Source organism: Sesamum indicum, linkage group LG4 (genome assembly GCF_026168435.1).
Source record: "Sesamum indicum cultivar Baizhima isolate 11 linkage group LG4, ASM2616843v1, whole genome shotgun sequence".
Classification (NCBI taxonomy): Eukaryota; Viridiplantae; Streptophyta; class Magnoliopsida; order Lamiales; family Pedaliaceae; genus Sesamum; species Sesamum indicum.
Window position 1 is genome coordinate 13,257,242 of NC_142660.1, and position 20,417 is coordinate 13,277,658.

The 20,417-nt window shown below is 33.5% G+C and overlaps 2 protein-coding genes across 3 annotated transcripts; one reads left to right on the plus strand and one right to left on the minus strand.

Moving 5' to 3' along the window:
• Window positions 1-888: 888 nt before the first annotated feature.
• LOC105160536 (uncharacterized) lies at window positions 889-4,334 on the plus strand. The gene is made up of 4 exons (XM_011077963.3): window positions 889-1,521; window positions 1,616-1,719; window positions 1,914-3,029; window positions 3,236-4,334. The coding sequence occupies exons 1-4, from the start codon at window positions 1,281-1,283 to the stop codon at window positions 4,010-4,012; spliced, it is 2,238 nt and encodes a 745-aa protein (XP_011076265.1). The 5' UTR covers window positions 889-1,280; the 3' UTR covers window positions 4,013-4,334.
• A 4,358-nt stretch (window positions 4,335-8,692) lies between these two features.
• Window positions 8,693-13,632, minus strand: LOC105160537 (uncharacterized). 2 transcript variants are annotated; one of them, XM_011077965.3, is made up of 8 exons: window positions 13,348-13,632; window positions 13,177-13,208; window positions 11,820-11,917; window positions 11,645-11,727; window positions 11,413-11,490; window positions 11,208-11,306; window positions 9,632-9,958; window positions 8,693-9,114 (listed from the first exon to the last, which is right to left on the minus strand). In XM_011077965.3, the coding sequence occupies exons 1-7, from the start codon at window positions 13,447-13,449 to the stop codon at window positions 9,662-9,664; spliced, it is 789 nt and encodes a 262-aa protein (XP_011076267.1). In that variant the 5' UTR covers window positions 13,450-13,632; the 3' UTR covers window positions 8,693-9,114; window positions 9,632-9,661. The 2 variants fall into 2 exon arrangements, with proteins under 2 accessions (XP_011076267.1, XP_011076266.1); XM_011077964.3 differs by lacking the exon at window positions 8,693-9,114 and having other exon boundaries at window positions 9,460-9,958; window positions 13,348-13,631.
• Window positions 13,633-20,417: the final 6,785 nt, after the last annotated feature.

Genomic DNA, 20,417 nt, shown 5'->3' on the forward strand with positions numbered 1-20,417 from the left:
AATTTAAATTTATTTTGAACCTAATTTTAATTAATTGTAGCCTTATCCAAGCACTTGAAAAAAAAATAATTATTAGCTACAATTTTAATAGTTATGAACTAAAAACTATGACAAATAATTTTATTGACCATGGCTAAATAAAATAGATGCAAAATATAGACTTTTCATCAAGAAAAAAGTTATTTGCCGTGTCAAATGTTTTCGCCACCCTCATACTTAGCTAGATATTACGCCAACAATAATTGCATCGTCGTGGTCAATGACTATTTGTTACGATTATTTTATTTTTAATCATGTGTAATTTTATATTTTTTTTTTTTTGTTGTGAAGAGTGTTATTAATGATTATTTTTTAAATTAATACAAATTAATAGCTTGTTAGAATTTTAAAAATAGATTAAAGAGGTGCTACATGAAAGAAACTTACGGAGCTTTTGAGTTATAATATTTTGTAAGTTTATTACTCTAAAATTTTACTGAATATCTCATAAAATATTCTAAACAACTTAATAACTGAAGAGAGGTCACATTACAATTACAATAAGGTTAAATTATAATGTATTATTTTAAAATTTATTATAATTATAAATGTTTCTCATTATTTAAAAAATTATAAATATTTTTTTAAAATTTATTATTATTTAATAAATATGATAGTCCATTATAAAAAAATATATACTAAACGACTGTTAATTTTTAAAAAAATATTTTTAATTATTCAAATAATAAAAAAATATTTATAACTACAGTTTCAATAATATTGCAGATCCCCAATAAACCAGCCTCAAAATTTAAAAGGTGTGGAGGGAGATGGGACAGACACACACACACACACACATCGTCATTGCCATTGCTGTAACATGCTATATTTTTATACTATAAAAAGAGCGTTGTCATTTCGTCATCCTTCCAATTCCCAAGAGCAACACAGAGGCACAGGCAGAGAGAGAATTGGTTCTCTGCTGCTACTCTGCTCTGGTAATGCTTGGGAGTGAGTGATAATAAACTGTTAGATAAGCAGGCACCACCGCAGACTCTCTCTCTCTCTCTCTCTGTAGAGTGTGTAGTGTGTGTGTAATGAGCTTTTAAGTTTTCTTTACATTTTGTCATCCACAAATCAAAAAATGGGGTTCCTGCAAGCTTCCTAATTAAGCATTTCTAGCAGCAGCAGCAGCTTTCTTGTAAACAAGTACCAGTGTGTCATTTTCGCCTTGATATTTCTTCCTTAGTAGTTCAGATTCTTTCTTGAAAAAGTAGTGTGGTAGGAGTTGGAAAGTGGGTATGGGCAGGGAGTGGCTATACTGGATTGGCGGCGGCGGAGGTGGTGGTGGAAGTGGGAGGTCCTCCACCAGGAAAGGGAAAGTGTCTGGAGAATTAACGGGAGACGCAGCGGCCACTTCAGCTGGCTGCATGTGTGCTGTTTTCCAGCTGTTTGATTTGCATCATTTTCCTTTGAATCAGCAGCACAAGTCTGATTTCCCTCCTGAAAGTCCTCTTCAAGAACATGTCACTACATCTAAAGGTACCATTTTCACACACAAATTATACACATGCAGATTTCTTTAATTTTCTGTATAAATTCTGAGTCGATTATTGAATTTCCCTCCTCCATGCAGGAGTAGAGGCACCAAGAAACAGCTTGGAGCTGGAGCAGCTATCCACCATGAATGCTGCTTCAATGTCATCAGCCATGAAAGATGAAGAAAATTTAAATTTCCCGGTGAGTAATTAATGGCCATGTTTTTTTCTCATCTTATTATATTTGACATTGTCCTTTTCCAATTAAAGCATAAAGATGGGAGTAGGGAAAAAAAAGACAGACGGGAGTTTAATTTCTTGAGTTGGAAAAGCTAGTAAGGATTATGATGATTTGGGTATCGAATATTGGGCTCAAGTTTTTGGAAATCTGTTCAGGTTGGCATTCAAATCAAAACAAGCAAAACGATGGTATCATCACCAAGAGTCTCCACTTCTGCATCAAGATCAAGAACAGATGATTTTTCTTCAGAATGCAGCAGTAATTCCCCTGGAGCAAAGACTCCAAGTCTAGTAGCCAGGCTCATGGGCCTGGATGTACTCCCGGAGTGTAGCTCCCCTTCATTTTCCTCCTCAAATTCCAGGTCCCATTTGCTCCGAAATCCCCCCAAAAAAGAGAGAAATCTTCTTCAGAACAGATCAAGCAGAAACTTTTCTGATGATGATATCAGCGTCGGGGCCCGGTCCTTACCCGAAACACCAAGAATATCATCAGCCAGAAGGTCTGACGTTGAGTATCACAGGCTCTCTCTCCAAATAAACAAGGAGAACATAATTGAAGAATCTGCACACTCCGACAAAATGGTGGGGCGAAGGGGAAGATTTTCCAGGGTACAGCTGCAAGATGAGAATAGAAGTCCAGGCCATTATGCTAAGCAAATTGTGAAGCAAGTTAAAGAAAGCGTAAGCAGAAGAGTGGGGCTCGACATCACCAACACCGGCAGAAATAGAGAACAAATTAGTACTAGAAGAGATGAGAACCTCATTCTTCTCAAGCCCATAAAGAAAAACTCCAAGAATTTGTCAAGATTTGAGGAAGAAACTAACCCTGATGGAAAACAATCAGTTACACCATCTTGTTCCCCAAGGCTCAGATTCTTGGACCCCAACAAGAACAAACCACTAATCATAAACTCAGGCACCAATAGTCCAAGAATTTCATCATCTTCTGATGCTCATCAGCAAGCACAGGGCATTACAAAGCCTAAGCCTCAACCGATCATTCCATTGCAAGAGCAGCAGCAGCAGCAGAAGGATAGCAAGAAAGTTGGAGGAAATAATGGAAAACGTAGTTCATCACATCTCAAGAAATTACCCCCTCAGGCTTCTGATTATGCCATCAGAAACAAGAAAGAGGAGCCGTTTGTTCTTTCACCAGCAACGAGCTTGGCAGACAAGAAGCCCAAGAAAACTCCATTATCAACTGATATTCTCAACATATTGCATGTCAAGAAAGACCCTTCTCCTCCTCCCACAAAATTACCTCAAAAACAGGTAATTTTAATTCAAAAAAGAAATTTAAGCTCATGTAGATTAGTATCTTTTCGTTTTTGCAAGTATTATTATGAATGTGGGCATGATAGAAAAATCCAATTCTAATGTCATTGTCGCATAATTTCATTTTGTTCCTTCTTTTTTTCCCTGTCAAAATTCATTTATTCACTTTATTTGTTTTTGCGTTGGTTATAATGCACCCTCAGGTATCAGATGCTCTTTCATCGAAAAGGAGCACACAGTTATCTAGTAAAACGAGCCATTCGTACAAGCAGCTGCAGCTACACCCAGATAAAATATTCAGTGTCCCAGAAAACGTCCTACCAGACAGCACTAACGGTTGCGCCACCGCTCCCCCCGGCCGCACCGCGGCGGAGTACGGAAGTTACATCCAAAGAATCCTCAACCTCGCTGGCATCATCAACAATGTCAGCACTCCATCAACGTTAGTCAAATGGCACACTTCTTCACACCCCATTGACCCCTCAATCTTCCATCATCTCGAACTCTCTCACCCCAGCAGCAGCAGCACCACAACCTCCGCCACTGGCGGTGGCTGCAGCACCATTTTAAGTCGTCGTTGCAACAGAAAGCTCATTTTTCAGCTAGTAAACGAACTTTTGTCTGAAATTTTAAGACCCCACTTGAATTTAAGGCTGCCGATTCCTCCCATTACAAGGGTCGAGCATTTCCCGTTGGTTGACGAACTGTGTAAGAAAATAGACAGCTTTCCAGCGTCCAACTGTCAGGTTCTTGAAGACATTGATTCTCTAATAGATAAAGATCTGCGCAAGTCGCAATTAAACGGGTTCTTTGAGGAAGAATGGGAGAACATAGTCTGCGAGCTCGAAACTGAAATTCTGGAGTCGTTAGTTCGTGAAACGGTGGCGACGGTGGGTGGGCGTACGGCGGATGAACGGACAGAGACTGACAAGTATCACGTGGGAGCTTCACGTGATCTGATGCCATTGGTTGGTTTTTAATGGGATCTCATGTGGAAGATCACTAGACTTGTATAAAGTAAAAACGGTGTGGAATTAGAGGGGACACAGACACACATGGGTAATTTCGCCTTTTTCTACTTTTCTTCGAGTTTTATTACGGGGTACAGGATTCCAGTTTGCTTACCACGGCTTATCTTTTTAACTTCTTTCTCTAGATTTTGATGTAATTAAGGTAGTGTAAATAATAATATTATCAGTTCAGGTGTAAGTTTTCGTGTAACTTTTACTATTTGTTGCAAGTGTTTTAGCTGGTAATGTATAATGGTGAATTTTAAATTTTATAATAACTTAATACTTTCTATCTGTGAATCCATTATGAAAATAATTATTGTCGTGTCGATCAGTAACAATTTTTTTATGTTTTTCTTGAAAATCAAATTTATGATTTTGACTCTGATATCAGTATTGGACTAATATAAAAAATTATAGTTGATGATGATAATACAATTCAAATTTTGAACAATACATCAACTCAAATGCCATATTTTCTTACGGACAAGCAATAATTACCACACAAACCAACAAAATACACACTACTCTTTGTATCTATACTATTTATTGAGAGAGAATCTTTTACGATGTAATTATTTTGGTTGGCAAAATATGGGTTACTAAAATATCTTTAATTATATTTATTATGTTTTAAACAAAAAAGCATTTTTTATTAGTAATTTCTAATTCATACACATTTAAATTAATTTATTTTATTAATTTTAGTTTTTTTTTATTTATTCCTATCCAATCACTTATATCTAATATAATGAAAAAAATTCAGGAACCCCCTGTGATAATAGAATTGTTAAAAAAAATCCTATGAAAATTAAAGTATCAATTGCCCGAAACGGTGATGGTCGATATGATGACTATGATGAAGGAACTGCACGCCAGCTCTTCCACTGCCGCTATCATAGTCGACCGCTTCTACCGCTCCAACATAGCCTCCGACAAACTTCGTGCCACCGAACGATGATGATATGGACGAGGCTGTTGAGAAGGGTTTAGATTATGTATTAATTTTTTTTTAATTTTGTAATTGAATAATATTTTATATTATAATAATATTTTTTCCTAATTTTTCATATTTCATAATGTTTATTACATTCTATTATTTCATATTTATTCAATCAATTAAATTCATAAATATAATTAATTAATTAAATTATTTATTATAATATTTTAAAATATATAAATTATATTTTTTATTAAACTTTATTAAATATATAAATTAAATAATATATAAAAATTATTATAAAATAAAAAATTAGGAACGATTTTAATAATTGTAAAGAAAATATTACAAATCTAAATAAATAACCGTTCCTAATACAATTGCTAAAATAATTCTAAAAATATATTTCTAAATAAGATTGATCGTTCCTAATATCATTACTAAAACAGTTTTGAACACTTATTCTTAAATAAGATTGACTGTTCATAATACCGTTACTAAAACAATTTTAAATACGTGTTTTTAAATAAGATTGACCGTTCTTAAAATGGTTACAGGAAACTGTTCCAAACAAAAATTTTACCATGCCTAATACTATTGCAAAGATTGACAAATTAATAAGTTGTTTCAATAATCGTTCCTAAATATATCATCAATACAAATAAATACAGTTTCAAAATTTAGGCATGAGTATTACAAAGACCGTTCCAAGAATCCAAATGTCATCCAACCCATTTCAAAAAATAATATTTTTTTACACAAAATCAATATTTGGAACGGTCACCAACAATGTGTTATAGTGTCCCTTCCAATCCTTCATTAACTATTTCTAAATATTTGTAACGCTGTGTATAATGATGGAAGATGAACCATTCCAAAATCCGGTTCAAATTAATTTTGTCAATTTAAAATAGTTCCAAATAAAAAACAATCGTTCATAAACCCACAACAAATCCCACCTTTTTTTTTTTTTTTTTGTAGTGTATATGGGAGAGAAGATCCGTACAATCACACATAAAATAATATCGTAATTGTTAATCAATTACCTTCTTTAAAAATTAAAACTCTTTATATATAATATCTTAACACTATCAAATGTTAAATCTAATTATGCAAATACCTATTTGCAATATTATAAGTACATTATTTGAAACTACAGTTGTAATTACAAGTATACATCTAAAACTTTATACAAACACCCTCTAGGTAAATTGCACTAACACCACTTCAAAGGGTACACCTGTCACTAAAAAAAAATTACTATTGGATACAATATTAATGATTATGGCTAAATATTATGGTAAATAACTATTAAATCATGGTTAAATACAGTAGGTGCAAAAAACTCGCTTTTCCCCCATAAAAAAATTATTTGCTACAGCTAAGAGTTACAGTAAAAATATTGGCCATGACTTTTAATCATGACAAAATATATATTTTAGCCACCCTGATAAAAACCACGACCAACAGCCACTATATTGTTGTGATCAATAACTGTTTGCTACAGCTATTTATAATTAACCATTATTAAATATTATATTTCTTGTAGTGTGTAATTTCATAAAGAGTAGGGGTGTTAGTTTATAAAAGTAGGCTTGAATTTAAGGGGGTGTCGATGCAATTTACCCTAATATATAATATTTTAACATGTCTCCCCACGTGCTAACTCTGTGCATGTATAAACATTTCTTTTATAAATGAGCAACAAGATTCTATTCTGAAACCTCTTCTTTGACTTGATTCCGAAATTATATAATTTACCACTTTATTTAAAAATTTAAATTGGGAGAGAAAAAAATTATTTAATAAGTAATATCTTAACAATAATCTAATAGAAAATTAAGATGATCCATAAGAGAAAAAAGTAATGCTATAATCTGAGTAAAACTTCTTACATAATGTGTAGGTAAAAATCGAGGCACAATCTGACAGAATATTCACATATATGATCCTTAAAATAAAGTATTAACGTAATACAGCGCCCTGATTTCAGAGCCGTTGGACATTTCTCCGATTTGAATTTTGGGTTTGCATTCAGGAAAGAGGGAAATGCTCTTCCCCATTTTCAAATTGCAGATAAGCCCACCAGACACAACTGCACTATTTTACCACAATACTAATAGTATATATTATCATTAACATATACATATATAGATAGAGAGATACAATATACATATAATGCCCCCCACCCCCACCCCCTGCTGGTAATAGGTGTCAGTGCATGAGAATATATTGAATAAACATATATCAAAGATTTCCTCAAAGTTGATAACAAGAAGAAGACCGTGTTTGTTTGTTTTTCTTTAAATAATAATTATAAAGGATAATTACATTAATTTTTTAAAAATTTGATATAATTATATATAGTTCTTTCGTGATGTAGGGATTTTTAGTGTTCCTGGCATTTATTTTTGTTTAACAAATTCATCTTTCGTTAGTAAAAAATTCACTAAATTTATAGATATTAACAAAAAAAAAATTGATTGGAACTATAGTTAACCCCGACTGAAACAAACTGAAGATATATATATGTTATAATGTTAATATGAACAAACCCACATGGAAGAAAAACAAACGTTATGGGAACTTTCTATATATTTAACCTTAATTAATTTATTATTGATTGGGAAACAAATATTAATTATATTAAATGTAATTTTTTAAGTCATAATGAATTTAAATATAATTATACCAAATTTTAAAAAAAATTGGACACAAATACGTGTGGAGAAGTAGCAGAAATATTTAGAGGGTGAGAGTATCAGTGTTCACTCATACCCACCACCCACATCTCATTCATGCCACTGATGGTTTTGATTCCGCTGCAGTTCAATGCTAATTATCTCGAGAACAGTAGTGCACTTACCCTCTTGTTGGGGGTTGTAAAACAATTTCTTTTTCCTTTTTTCCTTTTTGGATGGTTGTATTTTATAAGATATTGTTTGAATTTATTTTGGATTGCTTATTAAATTTGAACTTAGATTGACTTTTATTTAATTTATTATTTAGTTTGAAATGAACATTAATCAAATTCAATTGATCATATGGTCTGGTTTTTTAAGATATAGTTTTTAATTTTTCAACAGATCTCTTCAAATAGATAAAAGATGTTAAACTTCATCATAAATATTTTAAAATTTTGAACTCAGATCAGATTGACTTAAGTTGAATGAAGCCTTTTAACTTAAAAATGCAGTATTTTAGTGTTTGGAAAAGTCGCTTTAGCTTCTAAAACATTAAAAGGAAAAAATGGTCTTTTTTTTAAGGTGAAAATTTGAAGCATATAAGGGAAGAATGGTCTTTTTTTTTTAATTTTTTTATTTTCAAAAAAATATTATATACACATATACGTTAAATGAAACCAAAAATTAAAAGAATTTGCAATAAAAAACCCAATTCACTCCTTGTTAAACATTCCGGAATTTTAATATTGATGGAAATTTCAATTTTCCCTGCAAATTATCACTTATTTAATTGAGAAAAACTCTTCCACTACTCTCTTAATCTGTTTTCTGCGCTAATTCACCTGCAAGAATCGTGGTGGGGGGGGGGGGGGTTCGGAAGGGGATAATAATGATGGATGGGAATGGAAACAAAAAGCAAATGCATGTGTAGATGTCAAGCAATGAATTTGGGCACATGGTGGTATACTGTTTGATCAAAAACCATCAAATGGCAATAGGTCAAGATTAATGATGGATATCCAGGAAAACGTCTGATCGGACGACCCAAATTTAATGATACTGTCGCCCTCTCTTGGGCAAGGCTATCATTTTGTGGGAGTTGGACTGCTGAAAGAAGTTGGTGAAGTGCATAGTGGGAATTTAAGTCCGATATTTTTTACCTGCTACAGTTCTGTCAAAATGCAGAAAAAGGGGTTGCAGAATAGGGCAATTACAAGGATTAAGGACTCCAATCCCTGGGTTCCCCAGTTTCCATTCTTTGGCAGGTTGAAGATGATAGGAGGTACAACTCAGGACTGCGTGGCGTACAATTTGAAGAGCAAGCAATGCATTTATTTGCATGAAAGGTTCAAAAGTCTTGACGGGTGAAGAATTAATTGAGAAACCAATACCTTACTCCAGTGAGAAGACAAGATCACCACCTTGAAATGATATATGCCAAGAAGGTACTGCCAATGTGGATAAATTTCACAGCATCAAATCAACATATATAGAATTCATAGCAAGAACAAGAAACCATGTGATTGGCAGAAGGTATTCAATTTGCAAACAGGGCTAGCCGATGATCGCTTTTTAATATGCCATCTAACTCCTGCAGAAGTGCCTCAATTGTAATAAATCTCTTTGCCATAGAGTATACAGGAGTGTTGAAATAGTTTGTTCTTGCAATGTTCAGCCATATTGGTGAATGGAAGAAAATGTGATCTTCACAGTGAAGATCTTGAAATTTTCCATAAGGTGTTGGTGTATGACACAATGTTTAGACCAAGTAATGGTAATACAGAGAAAGCTCATGCAGCCAACACAATAAGTAATTCTCTTTTCATTATAGATATTTGACAAAGTTCAAACGACCTGGTGAGCTCAGATGATAGTAGATAAGAATCTGGCTCATAAAATAATGAATAAATCGCATAGCAAGACAACTGTTTGAAAGACGGTAAATCTCTAGAGCGGTAGTTTTACCAGGACGAAGATATTCTCAGAGTGCTGGTTTCAACCTCTACCGTCCACATCAAAGCCAGCCCCAGTCCAACCAGGTGCTGCAGGAGCTCGAACCTTAGATACTGCTCCTATTCCACGTACTTTTCCATGAATATATGTAGTATTTTTCTTCTTCCATATTCCGTCCCCATCAGTAGAAGGATGTTGGTTTTGGCCTTTAACAGGAGAGTTCCTAGCATTGTCCTCTGTAACTATACTTCCCACTGTTCCACCGTCTGGTTCTGGTGTACTTGGAACTGCAGAAGAATCTTGGATTGTGCTAGCCTGTGCTGGCCTTTGATTCCCATCCTAAACATGGTAACAAGCTAAGGTTCATAAAGTTTCTCAAGATAACATGATGGTCCAGTATTGGTATGAGTTTAATTCAAAATGTACATGATGTCTCCCCACAAACTGCATCATGTACTATCAAACATCAGTAAGTTCATTAGAGAGTTAGGTAACGAGATAAACTATGATAGATTCAATTCTTGATGAGGTAAAAGAAGTGGATCCACCAGCAAGTCATGGACATGTAACAGACTGAGTTACTGTTTTTCCATTGACTCTTAAAATTTGTCAGAAATCATGAGAATGTTTTAGAATAGTTATTTAATTTATGAACGCAACATTTTCTAAATGAAATTGTATGAGTTAACCAATAAAGTCAAATAATGAGTTAACATATGATATTTATCTTTAATGACTGTAACTCCGGAACAAATTATTTTATTAATAAAATTTGGATAATTTTGTCAGCTAACAAACTAAAAAAGAATATTCGCGAATCGAACCCTTTCTCCTTTTCATAATAATAAGGTAAAATCGTCTTACAGTTACCAAGTTCTGTTTGAGAAATTGTTACTTCTGCTACTATGCCTACAATAACTCATGAAACAATGATGAACATGATCAAAGGGCGAATTGCTGGAAAGAAGAATATTAAAAAATTAACAAACATTTATTTCTGCTTCAGCAATCTATATGTAATAGGAAGCAACATGTGTGGATTAAGTTCCTTGATGTTGATATAGAAAATATATATTATCCCCTCCATTGACATCCAATCATCCATTTCTGTATTGTATGTCAAATTCCAAGTTGCACTCCCCGTTGAAGAAAAAAGTGAAGTTTTCCTCAACCTGTGATTTGCTATATCAACATTAAGGAACTTAAAAATCTAGTTAACTAATACATCTCTGAAATCTATCAAACAATTCAAAATAGATTGCAATCCGGATTAGCATGATTACATATGATCAAGTTGTTTAGAAGACATTAAATTGAAGGAAGGATGCTTTGCATCTAAAAAGATTCTTATCCATACACCAGATAACTTGGACAAACTTTGTTGCCTTTATTTTTTCATTCGCAAATTTTTTGCAGAGAAGTGGTGTGCAACAGGATATCATGCTGGTGTAAAGCTATCTCATAATTCATTCGGTAGCTGTATGTCACTCCCAAAGTATAGAAGTCATCAGGAAAAAAATACAAAACTTAGGGAGATAGAAACACAACTCCTACAAAATTCCTACATGGAAGCTGACAGGAATCTTACGGAGGGAACATAAGTAGACGATCTACTTGGGTTCAGAGCCTCTAGCCGGCGCTTCAATTCCTCCAGCCTCGAAAGCTGGGCATTACTACTTTCCTTAACCTGTAAAGAATATTGTTTGAGACATTCCAACTGCCAAAAACAAAAGAAGAAAAGAAAAAAAGAGAAGGAAAAAGCCGTTCAGGAATCTCTGATAACTTATATCTACCAGATTATTTAGATCTTCACAAAGCTTCTGTTTAATAGCTTCCTCGTCCTTCACAGCTTTTGAAGCTGCTTCCCATGCCTAGTGGTCAGCAGAATATTTAACAGAGATTTGTTAAAAGTAAAAGTAACTGAGAAAGGAGACAAGGTGTAAAATATGAAGTTCAATGCCCCTCCTTTCGGTTGAAGTATCAGAAAATGAAAAGACTTCTTTACGCCAAAATTAAAGCATCTACCTTTTTGGCTTGTTCTTCTTTCAGCTTAGCAACACGAATTCTTTCTGTTGACATTTCTATTTTCTTTCGCATGAGTTCAAGTGCTGATAGAATACAGGACAAAATGAAATGATACCTGGGTAGACTTGTTGGAATGATATTTACAGTTGATAACGCAGAAACACAACAGACATACCAGCTTTCTTTGGCCCAGATGTAAGCTTCATTTCCATTGTGAGATTTGCTAATTCTCGTTCAACATCGCGAATCTTGGAGTAATTTTCTTCAATATACCTGAATGGACAAATGAAACAAGTCATGAAATCACCCGATACGATCATACAGATATCTGAATTCAAATGGAAAGACTGAGGAAGTATCCAAAGGTGTACTTTTCCACACTACTCTTACACATCATAACCGGAGAACACAGAACCAATATAGCATTTTTATCCTCAATTCTCTGAAACGCTAGGGCGTAATCCATAAAGTGATTCGTCGAGAGCACCAAACAACTCTAGCTAATGAAACTAACCAGTTCCTGAACAATTTGTTCTGTAGTTGTCATCAATCACTGGCATTTACCTGTAAGTAAATTCTACATCTTTCAATCTAGGATTCACAAACAGGGAAGGACAATAGAAGCGAAGATAGTCTTCTAACCTCAGAAGAAGACAATTGATCTAAAACATTAAAAGGAGAATAAATAAATACATCTTGGTTCTCCATCACTACTCAGAATACAAGAATAATGAGATTGAAAGAGGTGAAGCAGGCGAGTCACTATTTACCATTGTAGGTACTTTCGACAATAACAGAGTGAGGGTGATTTCACCATATCTAGAAACAGGGTGAAAGGAGTCGGAGGAACTTAAGAAGGTATGAACATACTTCATTCTTTGGAGGAGAGGGGTATAAAGTTGGCTGGAAAAACGGCTGGAACTACAATTACAACCAAATATTTCTGTTTGCAGATTCTTAGAAAACCAGTTGATCAGATAGTTTATGTTCTTCTACAATTAAACTCAATGAAATTTTGTATTGGACAGACAGGGTTTAGCGTGATTTGCTTGCATCCTCCTGCTGCATGCAGTTTCCTCTTCTTTGTCTCCAATAAATTACTGATTACTCAAATATGCGGAAAGTCTTATTCTTCCTAAGCCTATAAATACATCAACTATTTTTACCAAGTCCATGAGAAGGTCTTGCATCACTTATATGCCAGCAGTATCAAAGAATTGTCTCTTTCACCAACTAATTACTGTATAACTCCTCTTGATCTCACATTGGATTAGCAAATAAATCCACGAAACAAGAACGAAGACCTTTCCTCAACGACAAAGCAATGTCAAAGAACAAACTAAATCAGCAAGATTGTTGAATTAGCAACCAAATGAGAAGACATAAGACATACACCGATTGAACTACAGAAACACTTTCAAAAGCCACTAAATTTTCAGTCAAGGTACAACTCAAAAGTCCAAATGAAAAGAACTACATCACAAGCAAACATTAAGCAAATAATTGAAACGAGGAGAAAAAAGTCAACGTACTTCCTCAACTGAAGCTGCTCTTCCTCAATTACCTGGAACCCGATGCCAAAAAACCAACAACAACAAAAATTAAGTAAAAACGCGTACTTCAACCGCACCAAATCGCAGGATACCAAGTATTTCAGCGTCAAAAGACACGTGAAGCGAAACTCCGAAAAAAAAATTACTGACCTTCTCGGTGTAGGCGATGACCGGAGATTCCCGAGCCAGGCCGTCCGGCCCGATCTCCGGCAGAAACGACGTGCCGGAATTGTTGTTTGGGTTTGCTGCCATTGGACACAAATCTCAGCGATCAAGCACTCAACTTCTTGTCCTTCTGCAGAAACCGAGGGAAATTCCCGTGTCAGAAACGTGTTACTGGCCTCAACTCTCAAAGAGAAACTGAACAATCACGCTTTTGAATTGTTAGCGCTTTTTCCTTATCCAAGCATGAGAAAACAGGGAACAGGAAAGACAACAAACACAAGATAGAAAGCCTTGAACTGTTATAGCTTAAAACCTTTAATTAAATTTATTGGTTTTGATCTTCAATTGTAAAATTTTACAGTACATTTCTTTTCTTTTAAGGGATAATTATAATTATATGGATATCTCAATAAATTAATTTATTACTATAATTAAAAATTTATAACAAAATAAATTGTGATAAATTCATATTAAATGAAAAAAAATTACCCATACATCTCATGAAATTTTGTCATACGTTACTATGTGTATGAATGGGAGTTTTTCTTGAGAGAAAATGCGTGTGATATTTCTTGAAATTACCCGTATGTTGGGAAATTAGTACCAATTTGAGCACAACGCTGAATGTAGCCTAGCTCCACCATTTTCTTTAACCTTTGTTTGAGGGTACCGTGTCGTTTCGATGTTGCAGTTCAATTCAGTTTAGGGATGTCAAAGTCAATTATCCTTGATAATGTGTAACTTAGTAATGAAAGAGTACGATGAACACGTACCCTTAAGCTAAAATCTTCGTGCGTTAGAGTCATTAGCAAGTTTGAATACAAATGTTAGAGTATAGAAATATGATTTTTGAAGTGAAATTATAATTTTATTCTCAGAGAATATGGAGTTTAACACTTTTAGTCATTTATTTTATGGGATTTTCAAAGTAATTTTAAAATTTACAAAAAAAAAAAAAAAAAAAAACTCAATGCATTTAGTCATATATTTTATGGGATTTCGAAGTTGTCCCAAAATTTAGAAAACTAGACACATTTAGTCCTATAAATCTCCTAAAGCAGAGGATTAGATGTGTGGAGTTTTTTTAATTAAAATCTTGTAAAGCATGATTTTGGGATCCATTTCAAAGATATCGAAAAATAGAGATTTAAAAATATTGAATTTCCTGTGTGACTAAAAGTATTATTTTATCGATTTCTAAACCTAAATGAATATAAGTTTGGGAATTTAGTGAATGGAATTTATGATTAAGGTAGTTATAAAGGAAACATATTTAAGACTATGTTAGCAAATATTAATCTATGCCATATTCCAACGGTCAAGTGGCGCTTTATAATTAAATATCGAATATTAAACCCTAGTAATTAGTGGGGTTCAACCCTATCGCAATTTATTGTCGTCTTAAGATTTCGTACCATGCGATTGTCAGTGAGGACACAACGGTTTGGACCAACGCAATGGAGGATTCAACTTCAACTTTAAGATTGAAAAAGAAAAATGCATTTTATGTCCCACAAACGAACTTTTTTTATAATTTTGATCTCATTGTTATTGATTTCAACATCTCATGACTCGGTTTTTATTTTCTATGTTTTGTAATTTTAGTTTCAAATTTTATTTTTGTTAAAATTTTAATCAAAACATCAGTCAATGCCCTTCAACACTTGACGGAGCACGTGATATTTCTACCAAAAATTTAACGGAAATAAGACTTGAAACTAAAACTGCAAAATATTTTGAATTACGCGGTGCAATATGAATATCAAAATTATAACGGCACCAACTTGTGAGTTTAATGCAAATGATCCATGATTAATGTTCTGACTGGTGAAGTAGAAGTCATATTCTGTGGAACAATTATTTCAATTATGAATTCAAACATTGAAATTCACATGATACAGGAGAAATAGGATCTGAGTTTCAAACCATTACATCATCTGCAGTTTCTTTTTTTTTTTTTCCCTACTTTGGAATATCAGTTTTCAGACTCTGATATGGTGCAGATATTATATCAATGATAACGTAAATTCTCTTCCATGGGGAATAATAATGGAAAAAAATACCTGGAGAATCCGAGAGTCGCGGGTCAGTACTTCGGGTTGGATCTTGGGTCGGTGTCCAGACCCATGACCCGACCCAGCAAAATTCACTCACTAAGGTTGGTGGGTCAGGTTGCGGGTCCTGGCCAGGATCCATGATCCGACCTTGGAGACCGGCACCTATTGACCGTTGATCTGTACAACATTATTGGACTGGAATAATGATACGTGGCAGAATGCAAGTGGACGTCTTAAGCATACAAGTGGACTTCACTCCGACAGTAGAAAAATTTCATATCTAGTTCATTTATGGTAAGACATTTTTTACATTGTGCACCTACTTTAAATCCCACACAGCTCGCATTCACATTCTCTTCGATCTTGCTCTCTACTGATTTAAGCATCAAAAGATTTTAATTGGGACTTTTTCAACTTGCCTAACGATTTGTTCTCTTTACTTAAGTCTCAAAAGCACTCCGAGGATGCTAGAAAACCGACGACCTGCTACTGGGGATCACTGTGGCAACAAATATGAGATGTTGGGTGGGCATATATCTTAGAAAATATTGTAGAATGATCGATAAATTTCTAGAAATACAATTTATAAAATTCAAAAGTAAGATATTGGAGATTATAACTTCCTTTATAAAAGTATAAGAGAGTTCCTGATTTGTTTTAAAATTTTACAAACTCATCAATTATATACGATTATAAGTTTTCTGATTTTATTTTGTTGAAATACTTCAAGAGTTAATTTTTTATAAAATTAGTCGTTATGGCATGTCATTTTTGCGTGCATTTAATAAATAAATTTTTACATTTTAGAATATATTATACATAAGAATAAAATCTATAAACCAACATATCACATTTTAATAAATAAATTAATTAAAGAAAATTAACTTAGATATATTATCTACAAAAAAAAAAAAATTCGCGTGGTCTCACAAACAGTCGTTTGTAAGTGAAAAAAGACCTTTCAATTTTTATGTTTGTATAGATATATAAATGAAAAGAAGAATTTGAGCAGGGGTGGTTGCAAAATACATAAGGAATACTATTGGTAATTAAAAAAAATTGTGTTGCAGTGTAAATAACCGCTATTTGTGAGTATAAATGGAGTTTTGTTTCTATTAGTATAGATAAAATAGAGAAAATTATATTTTTAGTCATGTAACTTAAAGGGGTGGCATTTTTGGTCCTGTACAAATTGATTTACGTAATTTAGTCCTACAACTTTATAATTTTTACAATTTTAGTTCTTTTTCGATCGGCTAAGAAATTGAATGTGACTTGCACATGACCCCATTAAATTATAATTTTAGTCTTATAACAATTTATATAGGACCAAAAATGCCAACTCTCCTAAGTTATAGGATTAAGAATGCCCAACGTGCCCCAAATTAAACAACTAAAATTATAATTTAATTGAGTCGTGTGCAAGTCACATTTGATCGGGAAAAGATGAAAATTACTTAAATTTTAAAATTACAGAACCATAATTACAAAAAATCAGTTCTTGCAAGATTAAAAATGCCACCTTTCATAACTTACAAACTAAAATTACATTTTTTAGGAGCTTATAAAATGAGACTTAGTCGACATTACAACGACCTTTAAACATGGGCAAATGGAGGAATAGGTTAGTGCATCGATGTGGACCTGCTTTGGTTGAGTGGGCACATGGTCACCATAAGTGATTCAAGATAATTATATTGGGCTGCTGATGAAACCCCAGTAACATGTTTCACTACTTGTACCATAAATGTTCAAACATTGTTCATCACTAACCACATTATGGAATATGTGTATGATCATATATGTCTGCATATATATATATAAGTTCATGTCACTTTCAATTTCTTTACATACATCTCCACCATAATCAACAATCTATTACATCTCAGCTCCCCCAGTACTTATTCAACTACTTGATCAGCTCTTTAATAATTGTATGCATTCAGCTCGAACCAGTTTGCTTTCCAGGGTTTTTAATTTTTTTCTTTCTTACATGCGATGTGATGGTCCAAATCTTTCTGCAAGAAAATTTCCTTGTATTTTCTTAATAAACTTTGACGTTTCATGGATTATCATATATGATGCAACGATTTACTCCTAATTAACTCTAGTTTAGCCGACACTAAATGATCATGATTATCATCCTTTAATCTGATTTTACGATATGTTTTCGTGCGAAACTATAACAGATGTTTTTTCGTTTTCGCTTAATTAATCCCCCACCGACTTCAGTAGCTTGTACCAGCATAAATGACATGAAAGTTGTAGTCGATCGACTCGTACACTCTTTATTGTTAGAAAATTGTATTCCAAATTGTGAACGTGTTTAGAAAACTTAAAAACAAAATGAGCAAAGATTTAATTTACATAGTTTGAATAGCACTCATGGACGACTATTTATTTATAGTACGTCAACGTTTGTAAAATACCGTAATATTATAAATTTATCCCGATAAAAGTTGAATGTGCAACTCGATGAGAGGTTGAAATACAACATTAATTAGGATCGGAGTTCACACTATGTGATAAAATATGTTGCGTAGGCAGCGACGACTTACCACTCCGGCCGGTGTATATCTAAAAGAAAAAGGCAATTTTGAAGGAAGCACAGCAATAGACACAGTTTATAACCTAAACAAGAGGGAACAGAGTTTGGAAACCAGTTTCCTCATAAAGCAGGAGAGGCAGAAAAATCCAAAGCGAAGATCAATAATAGATTGCGTTTGCTCCCCATTTGTAGTGGGGATCAAACTGAACCCACCAAAAATAAATAATGCATAACAATTTATGAAAAAGGAGCTGCAAACGAAATTAAATTAATCTTTATTTATTATAGTGCATGGATAAAGATATATGTATATATATATGTATGTATGTATGTGACGATCAAGATGAGGAAGAAGACATGATCTAGTGTGGGTAGTAGTGGCTCATATATTACATTACATGCTCTCTTTTTTTAGTACAGTGTGTTTGTGTTAAGGTCCAATTTTGCTGGGTCGATCTGTCAGTTTCAACTGATTTGTTTCTTTGAGGAAAAACTGATTTGCCCCACCTGTTGTCTGCATGAATTTTCTGCCATTCCACCACCATGTTAGTTGCTTCCACCGCTGGACCTCCCCACCCCCACCTAATCTTGTCTTTAACTATTCCAAATTTTTGTGTAAGAAAAATAAATATTGCAAGAACACGCACAAATCTTTTATCATGGTTTAAAAGATGGTCTTACGTTCCATGACTGGTCGATTATAGCTCTATATATTTCTCATATATGTCATAAAATTATAATGGTACATATCCCTAATAATAACGTGTTTGACAAATCTTACTTTTTATTATTAATAGTTGGACCTGAATGTAACTTTGGGACAGCCTCGCTTGTGGTATGTAGATGTCTCCTATCGTATAGAGAAAGAAGGAGATATTGTAGTGTCTGCTAGGGAAATTGCCCGTTCTCACCCATCATCCAATTGCTAGCTACTATTATTGTAGGTAGTATTGCATATATCTATAGTGATAATACAAATATGATAATTAATTATATCTATTATCACCGACTCATAGTATTTATCACTACGGGGTGGGGGTGGTGACGGCTACCGATTGTTGAAAATAATAATTTTTTATAAAAAGAATTGTCCACTAACGATAGATAGTGATAATATAATATAATTCTTGTAACTAATAAGTTTGTAAAATTATCATTGCAATAAAGCAAAAAAAATTATCAATTCAATACATATAACTAATATTATTATTATTATTGTTGTTGTTATTATTATTATTTATTTATTTTTATAATGAAATTAATTCTCGAATTATAAGTGCGCGTATTATACATGTGATAATTGATACTAAATATTCTAGGAAAAGAACCATCCGTCGACATTCATTTATATTTAGCTTTCGTTCGTGGGTACTTTACGGGGGTCATATATCTGAATTATATAATTGGATTGCCAGGTGGATCTTAATTCTAAAATATTCGTGGGATGAAATATGCATTTGTGCATGAATCTATGATCAATGACAACCAAAAATTGGATAGAATTGGGAGCTATAGTGGCCACATAGCTCAATAATTAATTAGGCATGTTGGCAAAGTTGTGACACATTCACGATGATGCATAGTTGAGAGTTTGGACAATTTCTCATAAAACACTATTCTTAAAGACACATCCTAAGATTAAGGTAAAACAAACAAATTTATTCAAGATTATACTAGATCATGAACGAGTCAGCATTGTTCGTTCAATACAAAATGAATTATTTAAATTTAAATTATAATCATGAAAGTAAACTTGTCATGACATTAGATTTGAATTGTACATTATTTTGGAATTATATCGAATAGGTCTGAATTTAATTTACGTATCGAGAACTAGCGATATTTATTTTAATAATAAAAACAAAACATTGGAAATTGGTAGAATGAGCGAGGTAGAGTTGCGTAGCTATATTTGGCAAATGCGTGGCGTCTTATGGACACGAATGGCCTCAATTCTTTTGGATTATTCACGACAAGATTGATAATATTGATCACGTAGCACTACCTGTGGAACCTCTTATGTCAACTTTGTAATTGGTTGTTTCTATGCCTATTGGTCCGAATTGTTACAATATTCTTGTAAGCTTCAAGGGCAAATAGGTCCGGGGAACAAAGATGGACACCTGAAAATGCTATCATGTGCAAAAAGAAAGTATCACCAAGAACCCCGGCTGCTCTCCTTCATCACTAGGGGGAAGTCAACTCTTAACCATTTCAAAATTTTAATAATGTCTTCTTAATTTGGATGTTAATGATGCATGCTCCAGATTTTTTCAAAGTAAGACTTCATTTCTTAAGTTGTCAATCAAACGTAAGACTTCCAGTCATGCTTTGGGTTCAAGTTTTTTTAATTCATCCATCAAACATAAAATTTTTAACTATGTTGTCCATTTTTAGAAAACAATCCAGTGGTTCGGGCTCAAAATTTCTTATGAAAGGTCTTGAATTTA